The sequence below is a fragment of the Dufourea novaeangliae genome, unplaced genomic scaffold (assembly GCF_001272555.1).
Source record: "Dufourea novaeangliae isolate 0120121106 unplaced genomic scaffold, ASM127255v1 scaffold248, whole genome shotgun sequence".
Lineage (NCBI taxonomy): Eukaryota > Metazoa > Arthropoda > Insecta > Hymenoptera > Halictidae > Dufourea > Dufourea novaeangliae.
In genome coordinates this window covers 341,873-354,115 of record NW_015374156.1, presented here as the reverse complement: position 1 = coordinate 354,115, position 12,243 = coordinate 341,873, and the positions used below count along the sequence as shown (strand labels likewise).

General features: G+C 34.9%; 1 protein-coding gene across 1 annotated transcript in view; it reads left to right on the top strand.

The window, feature by feature from the left end:
• Window positions 1-12,243, top strand: part of LOC107191882 (collagen alpha-2(IX) chain-like) — an 81,160-nt gene that overhangs the window by 55,533 nt on the left and 13,384 nt on the right. The window contains exons 8-9 of the mRNA XM_015581024.1: window positions 8,980-9,349; window positions 11,174-11,565. Coding sequence (XP_015436510.1) covers window positions 8,980-9,349; window positions 11,174-11,565 — 762 coding nt within the window. The remainder of the gene's footprint in view (window positions 1-8,979; window positions 9,350-11,173; window positions 11,566-12,243) is intronic.

Here is a 12,243-nt window from a genome sequence, read left to right as displayed (position 1 = left end):
TTGGCAGATCCCTGCGTCTCGATCAAAACGAGAATACAACGTTGTATGTTCCATAATTATTAAAATATTTCGTGCTTATTCGATCGATCACTTCTTCAATGCAGTTTTAATTGTTTCTTGAAATTAGATTCGATTTTCGTGTTGCTGAATTAGTGTTAGATAATATACTGCTTAACAGGTCACAAATGCTCATAGGTGTGATAAATTTACATCTTTTGCAAATAAAACTAGCACCTAAATAGTTTGAATTCCATAACGAACTTTCTAAAAATTATGCGTGATATTAACAGACCCAGTGATTGCAACATGTGACCTTCTAATTCTTTTGATCGATACAGTAAATACTCGACGAGTGTTCGAAGGCGCCTCGGCCATATATATTAAATGTTTCATAAACCAATGGCCATATGCGGCTAATGACAAATTTTATTAGCTTCAGAATTCCAAGCTCTATCACTGTGCTAAACCTCATTAAAAAGTTAGCGTTACACCTGGGGACCTCTTGTCAGTGCCGAGGAGCCTTCGAACATTCATCGAGGATTTACTGTATAGTAATTAGTGAATTCGAATTGGACGCCAGAATAAATTGAGTAGATGGATAAGGCGGATAAATACATGAAATAAATGCGTGTTCATGGAAAAAAGAGGATGGAGAATTTTCTAGTAAGTTGTTGTAAGAGGTAGCAAGAAAAGAAAAGGACACGATTATTTTTCAGACGACCAAATATTTCAAATATAAAAATACGACATAACAAAAAGTTTGACTTGAAGATCACTTTTTCAGAAATACCTTGATCATTAGTATTTTTTGTAGACCTTCGCACTTTTCTTTTAACTCTCGAATAGTAAGGTGGGTTTGAAGGTCGCACTTGATACAGAGGAGTTGGATCCGATCCAGCTCTTTTTGTCCATTTTCAAGCAGGTAAAAAAATTATTACCCTGAACTTGTATTTTTCTTTATTTATATAATGAGGAATAATCTATAATAATATAAGTATTGAACGTGTACTAAATAATACAAAATATTTTAAAACTAGAGTAATAAAAAAATAATGAAGAATAGAGTAGGGACAGTAAAATAGGAACTGTAACCTGGGTCAAATACGACCAGGATCTTACCGTTATAGTGTTAATTATGACTTTTTTAATTAAATTTTAATACCGATCAATAAAATTAATAAATTAGATTGAACGATTCATTTAGAATCATATTATTGATTTTCCATTGTGAGAGTGTAATAAAATAAGCCAGTTCTGTCGTGAGAGCAAATTTTTATCGCAAGTAATGTCTGATCAAAGCCAATAAAGAAGACAGAATGTCACAGAACTGAGATGTTCGGAAGAGTGCCCGAACTTCACTAACGGCGGCAATTCAATGAAATTATTATCGCGATAGCTGCGATCGTAGTTACCTTCGGAAGTGGTACGATTTTACGTACTTTTTCGTGCTTTTAACGTACTTGGGAACGAACAAAACTCTTTCTACTTTCCGACGTTTCAACAATTAGCAGACGAGGTCAGGCCGCTCGTTTCATTCTTCCAGCGTAACATTTGGAAGCGTGCCACTACAAAGGACGGAGCAAAAAGAAAACAAATTAAACGTAACGAAGTGTATGATTTTCCCGATATTCCGCAGAATAAAGTTTCGAGTTTTTGAAAACAATCCGTGATCACAGAATAAACTTGTCGATACTTCATAATTAAGGGGTCTTCTGCAATTGTAATGAAAAAGAAAGTGATTTGTTGGAAAATTTTCAAGAAAAAGCTTGTGCATTTCTTTTCGCGAAAGTTTTAGTACTTAATAAAGACACATTTGAAATATTGTAAAAATACTGATTTATTTAATAATTATGCAGAATTTCCCGAAAGGCCTTTTGAAAAAGTTGGTTCGCACTGACCACTCCTGCTCGAAACTGGATCATCTGACATCAAAGTTTCAAGAAAATTTAGTTAATATATTAGTTTATCTAGTCTTTAATCGAAGCATTTCAGAAAAAAATCATTTGGGACAAAATGGCCAAAGTTGAAAGTTAAGTGACCAATTTTCATTTAAGAAAAGAAACTAAATTTTCAAGCATAAAATAGAAACTATGCATTGAAATTTGGAACGGATCCGTTCAACGGTTTTTGATTACTTGTGGTGACCGACTTAGAAAATATCGTTTTGGGAAAAACGTGTTTAAAGTTTCAAATTCAATTTACATGTAAAAGATTTGTTTATACCTTAGACAGAGTTATCTATTCCATGCCCATACAATAAACCTTCTGCTGCATTGACCGCCTCCAAAAAAAACAATTTGATGCTGCCGAATTTTTTATAATTTCTAACCCCAGAATGACCCTTAAAACAGACATCACTATCTTACTGTTCATACAATGCAACATACTTTGGAACAAACGATCTTTTTACAGAAAAAAGAATGTTCACTATATTATTCTCAAATATATTTTACTCTGATTAGTTCAGATTATTGAAAATTTATTACAAGCAATAAATAACTATTTTATTTTGTTTGAAAGGTATGTTAAAAATGATGCATTTAACGTTTTAAAACTTACAATAGGCGTGTAAGGTACGCGATGTCAGATGTTAACGTCTCACATCGTAACAATATGAAGCTTCTCTGGAAAGTAGTCTTGACACGTGGAAAGTTTCGCAGAAAGATATTGAAGCCTTAAAGCCTTGCACCACTACCTGTTCCCACGTATCGCTACAATGTTACACAAGAGGATAAAAGATTTCTTGACATAGCAAAGCTCTGCATGAATAGTACCTTCCGTAACATGTTTTGCATACGTAGAAGATTTTACGAAAACATTGTGTTACATAATATTGACATATAAAATAAATTGAAAGTGACTTTCACACCTGTTCAGTAGAAGTGTAGATGGAGATTGTAGAAGAATGTCAAAGACATATAGGATGATAAAAAAAAAGTTCTAGGACTTTGACGGCTTATAATATTTACCGAGATTAATAAAAAATATCCAATCAACATAAGGTCCTTCAATCTTTTCGGTGCATAATTAACTTTCATATTTACGAGCATTCGATATCGTGAGTTTCTTCGAAACATATTAAATGTAAACAAAAAAATTGGTTTCGAAGTGCATTAATTTAAAACTGCAACAGAAAATATCTCCAAAGTTAAAAATTTGCAATTTTCTTTAAATTCATTTTTTCAAAAACTATACGTCCTGGGAAAAAAACGGTTTGCAGATTGTTATTCAGCCCATGAAAATCAGAAACGCCTGTTGGAGATTACAAAATAAAAAAAAAATTAGAATTTCTTGAACAATGCTATTAAACATGTACATTACATTGAAGTACGTTAATTGAACAGTATACCAAAATTTGATCTAGCCTATATTTAGTTATCGAACGTTAAAATGTAAAATAGTGTGCTCGTCTAGTGGATACCTATTTCAAGGAAACTTGCTCTGGCATCTAACATTTACGAGACGTTTCACACAGCACCCGGTACAATTGTCCTGAAACTTAAGGAAAACCAACAAAACCGGTGTTCTTCGTGGACTCCCGCCCTCAGGAGAACTTAGCGGCCTTGCGGAGGCTTTGTGAATCCCCGAAAGAGGATGTACACGCTTCGCGCTCGACCTCGAGTGTGTTATCTTACGTGACCCAATGCCGGTTCGTGCTTCAACATACAGCAGTCCGATTTCCCCGGAGAATACAGAAACCAATTTCTAGGCTGTACCACCTAGGTACCGGCCAGGTGAGTGACTCGGCGAGGGATGTTGCTTAGGAGAACGAGTCGTCTTCCTACGAAAACACACGTCTATAGCTGCAGTATTTTCCCTGGCGTACAATACTGTTTTCCTCTTATCGCATACATAATATCAGTGTCCACTGACAGAAGACGGTTTGGAAAGCAAGCAATCTGAATTAGATGATAGAATAAGTGAAGTCGCGACTTAACGGAGGTTTAATCGAAAATGCTACAAATCGCCACTTCGTGAGTGATTTTATTCTGTATCATTATGTATTTAAAATATCAGGTTATTTCAGAAGCCTTTGCGAATTTTTCCGGGAACTTTTTTTAACGATCAATGTAAGTTCATTTTTGTCAACGACTTGTTTGCATTCTTTTACCAATTGCTGGATTATAGTCTTCAAATATTTGCTGTCGATACTTGGACGTCCACAGCGCTCCTGATCTTTGAGATTAAAGTCACTATTACGGAATTTGGAAATACCAATATTGGCAATCATTTCTGTCGCACACTTTGTAAATATTTCCAGTAGTCTGTACAGCATTTACGCCTTTGTTGTATCCATGAAGTATACGGTTCCTTATGTGCATTTCATTAGCGTTCATTGTTGGAACTGAACGTACCACCCCCTCGCTTTAAAGTCGGTTTACTAATAGAATATTGACAGTACACTGATGCACGGAAAAGGAAACAAAGGCTGAAGTGGTGTAAATAAAAGACAAACACGTAAAATTATGTCACAACTGCGATACGAAATACGCAAAGTTTTTGAAATGACCTGATAGCAAAATTGATTACCAAGTTTACTTAAATTCTTCGTTCAATATAAACTAGGAATTAAAAATATGAGACCAGTTTTCAAACAAAACAAAACTATTTTATAACGGTTTAGTGACAATTATGGTGTATAAATCATTCGTGTTCAATTTTAGTGTCTAAATTTTAATAAATCATGCAAGATAGTTTTTGGAAAAACATACTTCCTTCTGTAATTTTCTCCAGCCTAAAGTAAGATTTGTACCATTTTTATAAACACAGTATGTTTGAAATGGAAAGTTTTTTATCCTTTCAAACATAATTACATAACAAATAAAGACGAACATATATCTTTGACTGTGGGGAATCATATACATATATTCTTCCTTTGGTGGTCTGGTTATTTATTTTTTTTGAGGGGGGGGGGTGGGTGCCGTACTACTTCAATCAGGACGAAATCAGTTACAAATGTCAGCTAAATACTTACCTCTCCTTATTATTCCATTAATCTAAGCAGGCATTTCTTTAGTATAGTTGAATATTAAAAATATTTCTATTTACAATAAAATATTATGGAACGTATTTGCGTGCACTTTTTTTATTCATATTTCAAACGAAATGAATCAATAAAAAAATACTACAATAAGTGGAATATATAATAATATTCTGGAGGATTATAGAAATACATTTATATTATAAATGCTACTTATTCCATAATTTTATGAAAGGTACGTTCATGCGTTTACAAATAAAACGCACATGTAACTTTTGCTTCAAATTACTCTTCATTTACTCCTAACAGAGTCATTACGCAAAATTACTTTAACGTTAGCCATAGTAAACCTCATCACATCAAGTGACGTGTTTCCTGCGTTGCTCGCGGGTTAATTTACAGCACTAACCTAACACTGAGTTCTACAGAATATTTGAGATACTCAATCCTGTCTCTAGAAGCAACTTACTGCATAGTGCAAATACCTGTTACGGATGAACGATCGAGGGAAAGACGAAAATTTGTACTGAAGGTGCATCCTTCTATATGTGTTTTAAGAACAAAATTTTAGAAGGATAACATTCTGAACTGAAACATTACAATGCCTTAAGTTTATTTTCCAAGTTAGAATATTTTCACTTTAATCTAAGGAAAGTTAATTTTCCATTCAAATTCATTACAAGGTTTCCCCTTATAAGCCTGGAAAATCAATTTTTCTCCCTCATGAAACCATCGACCAAAAGTAACCATTTTGAAATTAAATGAAAGTATTATCTTTCAGTGTGTTTTAGTTACTTTGCACAAAAAGTAGACTTGAAAGTTACTATATAAAGTGGACGATCAGCATCATTCCTCTAGAGTTTCCATAAAAAACACTCATCAAAAACGAAATTAAATATGTTCACATCGAAAAATAATTACTTCTGCAAACACATCGTTCATCATTTTCACTCTCGTTAAATTTCTCACTTCCACTATTAAAAATTAACTAAATGCAATTGTCCGTTTGAGTTACTTTTTGATTCGTACAACTTTGCATCAAATCCTTTCAATAACAACAAAATCGATTTTAATAGTTACTTGACGAGTTTATGGAAATATTTGCAATTACGATAGAATATGTTCGGTTCCGATAAGAAACGGGTGTGCCATTAATCCAGCGGACGTAATCAAGACAAATGCGATAAATCGGAATGTCTGTTCGCAAGAAAAATTTTTGTTCCCATAAAAAGCACGAACCTGCAAGAAAGCCGAGCACGGACGAGCTGATGTGAGCTTTCACATTCACGGGGGCTCGCTTTATTGAATCACCGTTAATTCGACATCTCACGGCTCTTCAATCACCCCGGGAGCGTATTAGAAGCGATCGCGATAGAAACTCTTTGCAGATAAAAGAGAAGAAGGTGGATGAAAGATGCCCACACTGAATGCCAGGCTTTCTGTCAATAGTCGAAGGAAGTCCGAAAGTTCTGAACCACTCGGTGGAAAAGGCTCAAGAGGCCGACACACGACGTATAAAAGGGAACAAATATCTACTGGCATTGATAAATAGGCTATACCGTACCGTGTGTGTCATGGAACGAGATAGAAGGGCACTCGATTCGATGATCGTTACAAAGTCAGAGGCCTGTAAACGTTCGAATAAACGAGTACCTATCGAGTGGTCTTCAAAACGTGCAGTGACAAATATAAATATGAAAACGATCTGTTAATTGTCACCTGCTCTTTCATCCACGTTTCTTTCCACGAGTATATTTGTAAACTCGATTACATGTATACATCAATTAACTTTGAACGTATGACGAACGTTTGACACAAACACGTCCTTCGTTTATTTGAATTTAGTTGCTTGAAATCTTGTCAAAACGGTTCTTGTTTGTAGATACGTTGATTTATTACATCCATAATTTCTTAAACATTGAACTTTCCATTATCGAATTTTTTTATTCCTTTTGTGAATGTACAATGTACTCTATTCAATTGCAGAGTGTTAAGTAAATGTGCTGGAAGCAACTTGACTTGACACGAGATATTGTCCTTTGACAAATCACTATTAATTATTTCAATTTTGCTTGAGTCTCTATTATGGAATATGTGAAAACTTATGTTTATTTCTCTGGTGAACATAATAGCATTCGAATGCATCGTGTTTTACTGGTTACAATAATTTGTTATAATTTCAGTATAACCTGTTATTGTTTGGAATGAAATCGTTCAAACAGAATAGCAGATTGTGGCAGGAATAACTTAAAAATCTATAAAATTGTTTAGTTAACTTGGCCAGTTCTTCTTTTTCTTCAAGCTATGAATTTGTAAAAAATGAATTGTAATTTTACTTTGATTGATATCTCAACTCTTCAAACGTATCTAAGAAATCATTAAGTCACAAAAGTAAATAGTCCTTAAATGTGACTTCTAAAATCCTTACTAATTCATTAATAAAAATTTGAGAAATTATTGATTTATGAAAGGAAGTTGAAGTCACTATTGAAGAAACTATAGAAATTTGTGTATTTAATTGCTCGACTGTAAGAAATGGGAGAGATTTGAAAATTCAAAGATTTCGAGATCAAGATGTTCGAATTCGATTCCGTATTGTAAAAAGTTCTTGGTAGCAGTAAAACATTTAATAAACTACCCTTTCATGGTCCGAACAGTCCCGAGCTTTGAATAAATTATCAAGAGCAAATCATCGGTTCGCCGTTGGCTTTGCAAGTAACTCATAACGGACAACCTTAGAATAGGATAATAGTTCAATTGTGCCGTCAAGTGTATCGTTGTATAACATGCATGATTGTTTGAACGACGATTGTTCGTCAGCGGTCATTAGACGAGTCAGAGGGGTAGGTGACTCGTCGACCTGGCTGTTCTCAGCTTTACGACTTTATACCAATAATTAAATAGAGAAATTTGGTCTATTATACGCATGCAGCCCAGTTGGAAACCCCGGGGAATTTATAGGGTGAGTAACAACAATTCATTTCAGGTTCCCATAATATAAATGATTCTTTTAAAATTGCATTTATTCAAAAGTCCATTTTAAATGCATTAGAAACAATGAAATCATGAATTTACATGCACGTAAGTCATCATTTATAGAATTTATAATTCATGAAGGCGTTAATTTATAAATCATCAACATTACAGAAATAGAAACAACCAAAATCTATTCCAATTTCATTAATATCATTTTAACAATTTTAAAATACTTTTATCTAACTACGATAGAATTTTGAAAATTAAAATTATTATCGTAAGCCTGTATGAATATACACTGTTACTCAACATTAGGAATTTAAGGAAATAAATTCAAGTAACACCAAATAATTTTTGTCATTCACGAAAGTTGAGAATTAAAAGCTTTAGTAGTTACTTGTTCAAATAGTAACTTCTAAAGAAAATATTTTACCGTTAATCGAGGAGTGATTCTATACTTACAGCTGGCAGTGTAGATAGCCCCTCATAAGTATAAATTTCGAAAAATATTAGAAACCGCGGATGTTTATATAAATTTAGATTCTTCCGAGCCCTTGACTCACTGGTATGTACCATAAACGCATAAATTCTCAAGAATTACGACATTATTTAATATTGTCTATCATTGGTACAATTTTATTAAGTCACAATCGTTTGACCAAAGATGAACTAAAAAGTGATTGCTGTACCGACCTATATTTGTTAATATTCTTTCAACGATTTCTATTAACCACTCAAGTTGCTACTAATACTTCAAAAACACCATGTATTTGTAATTGTTTTACAAATAGTTACTATTTTTCATTCACCTTTGGTCAAACGATAGTGATTCAATAAAGTTGTACCAATGCTCGACGATATTAAATACGGTCGCAATTAGACTTGAGATTTTATACATTCATGACAGACACTACTGTGCCAAGGATCTTGAAGAATCGAAATTGACATAGACATCCACAGTCTGTAATATTTTTCAAAGTTCATACTTATGAAAATCGAATAACGATTATTTGCAATTTTAGACGGAAGGCATCGCGATGAGGCCAGGTCTGCCAGGAGAGAAGGGTGAAGGAGGCACACCAGGAAGTCCAGGGCCAAAGGGAACTCCGGGTATTCCCGGTCCCAAAGGAAACAGAGGTGAACCAGGACTGAAAGGGGCAAGAGGTGATCACGGAAAGGAAGGTTCAAGAGGAATTCAAGGATTCAAAGGCGAGCCGGGCGCCCCGGGTTCACCGGGACTTCCTGGAGCACCTGGTGAAAATGGAAGACCGGCTGAGAAAGGTGACAAAGGCGACACAGGACCGGAGGGGAAACCAGGTCCTCCTGGAGCTCCTGGACCCCCAGGCTCGACTGCTCTAAGTGGTCCTGGGGGAATAAGCGTTGGTGAAACAGGTAAGAAATGATTCACCATTTTCTGTCTTACAGGTAGAGAAAATGAATGAAATCTAATTTTCTCCCCTATGATTTTAGATTTGTATAGGATAACTGGATGAAATAAGCAGGTGCACTGCCACATAAATGATAACAATGAGTATATCTCTGGTGGACGGGCAAGAGTTTTGCAGAAAAGCACTTATAATATTTAATATTTAATAGAATATTTAATATTGTAAGTACTTCTCTGCAAAACTAATCATTCTGACTTATACTCTTTTATCCATCTACCAGAGACATATTTCAATGTACACACCTGAATATTTTCCAACAACGTCTTATACAAAACTCTGCACTCTATATTCTGCTCTCTGTTCGCTCTAAAATCTCTTTCCACACGTCTTGTTGTTACTTCGCTCGCGCTTTTCCCGTGCATTTTCTCCTTCCACACAGAAACACACCCGTATGCATCCCATTTCCTGTCCATTCTGACCTAACACTTTTTTTTCATTTCCAGAAAGAGTTCCATCACGCACGCTTAAAGCCATCTATTCGTCCCACGCAATCGAACGCATAAACAGAACGTTCAGTGTCTGCATTCGCACCTAAATATGAATCAGACCAGACCCAAACATTCTCCAACTTCAGTGACCGAAAATTTACGCTTGCTACCAATATTCACACGCATCTTTCCATTCCCACAGTTTCTTTTTAGACCATTTAATGCACAAATCCCTGTTCTAATTGATATCGACAAAATGTATCGTGATTAATGGCTGAGACGTAATGAAGTTAGTGATTAATGATTATACTTTATTACTTACGGGGGAATATTTCCACACGGTGGTTCGGTTAGCAAAACAAAGGTCAATTAGTCGAGCCTTTCTCAATGTCAGAATCATGTGCGAAACGTTAGCTGTTCACGGAGTTAATTATTAGTGTAATTATTACGTTAGTTTTTCGAGTAAATTTCTTTTTCACCAACAGTTTGATATAAACCGATTTGAGATACCAGGTTTAATGGAAAACGCACAATCACGTATTAGCAACGATTCGTATAAGTAGAAATAGTCAATAATAGACATACGCTACCGGCAAAAAGTATGGGCCCAGGTATGACAATTAAAGAAAAATAAAAATATTACTCTATAAATACTTGATAAAAATAATATGCTAAAATTGATTGGAAATGATTTGTATATTTACTGAATGTAACTTTTATTATATTCTAACGGAATAATAAGTTACTGTTCCATCAATCATGAACTCTGGTCCCATACTTTCAGCCGGTAGTGTATGTACATATTACCTGCCTTATTTAAAAGTATAATCCATACTATCTTAAGAAACATTCTTTACTTCTTTCCATAATGTTGCGCCATGTTGGAAAAGTAAAAGAACAGAAACATATTCTTATGTTAAACTGTTCTTTCCCCTTGTTGAACCCATACTATTCCTTACTGATACACCTAATAAATTCGATCTTCTCACACGAGATCTTTTAAAGAAAATTTAGGAACTCGTAACAAAGATTGTTTTTCAAGAGTCCATCAATTTTATTTTCAAAATAAATTAGTCCATAGGTTGTTTTTGATAATGTAGTTTCCACCATCTCCCTTCTAATTATTAGAATCTATTGTTATCACAAAAACCAAAACATTTAACAAAGTTCATTTTCGTCAAGAACGCCTCAATTATTAACACATTTTTAATTTATTACCTCAACATTACTTCAGAACCAACGTGAATAATACACTCCTGAAGGAAACAAACTATGTAGACTTGAATTAACACTCCTTTAATACATAATCCTTTTGCAATCAACTGCTTTTCATTGATTAGGGTTAAGAGAAAAAGGCGATAAAGGTGAAGTTGGTGGACGCGGTTACAAAGGAGATAAGGGTACCAAAGGCGAGAAAGGGGACAAGGGTGACTCTGGACCGGCTGGAATTCCTGGTGTGAATGGTATTCAGGGACCTCAAGGCAACAAAGGTGATCCGGGGAAGGATGGAGTTCCCGGGACATCAGGAATCGTTGGTGTAAAGGGTGAAAAAGGCGAGCGAGGTCCACCAGGAGCCACGGCTATATCAAGCTCCGGTGACTACATTACTATCAAAGGAGAGAAGGGAATGGAGGGCAAGAGGGGCCGAAGAGGACGTCCTGGACCGCCTGGTCCTGTGGGACCACCGGGAAAACCAGGAGTTATGGGAGAAATTGGGTTGCCTGGATGGGTGGTATGAGAAAATTTTTGTGATTTTTCTATCGATCAATCCTTCTCCGACGGAACTTTTCTCATTTTACCTTTTTACGTGCAAGAAGAGTTTGAGGAGATAATACCTAATAATAATAATATTATACAGGGTGTTAATAAAAATGTGGGAAACGTTTACAGGGTGGATTCTACACACCAATCTAAGATCAAAATCAAGAATAACGAAATTCTGTTCGGGACAATTTCGTCATTTTTAATTTGGCATGTAGTCTACTCTATGAAAGTGTCAACATTTTATTTACACCCTGTATAATATGATTTTGTATTAAGTTTTTCCATGGAGAATGTAGCTTTTCTGGGATCTAATAATCTAGCGGAACAAAGGAACGGATTAAAGTATTGACGATGTAAAGCTGGAGGTTTCAGATAAAACTGGTATCCATTGAAATTTCTTTCAATACCGTAATAAATATTGATGAGTATTGGTTAAATAGTTGTTTTATTCTGAGAAATTGAAGGAGCGAGTGGCTAGGGATCATCTTTTATATATCGTATTTTACAAAATCGAAAAACAGATACCTAGATGAAGTCGAAAGTTTCCTACATGAAAATGTACTCTGACAAAATAGTCAAAAAGGATTATAAGAAGCATTCCAAAAGCTACATTAGTTTATGCGAAAATATAATATTTAGTATTAGA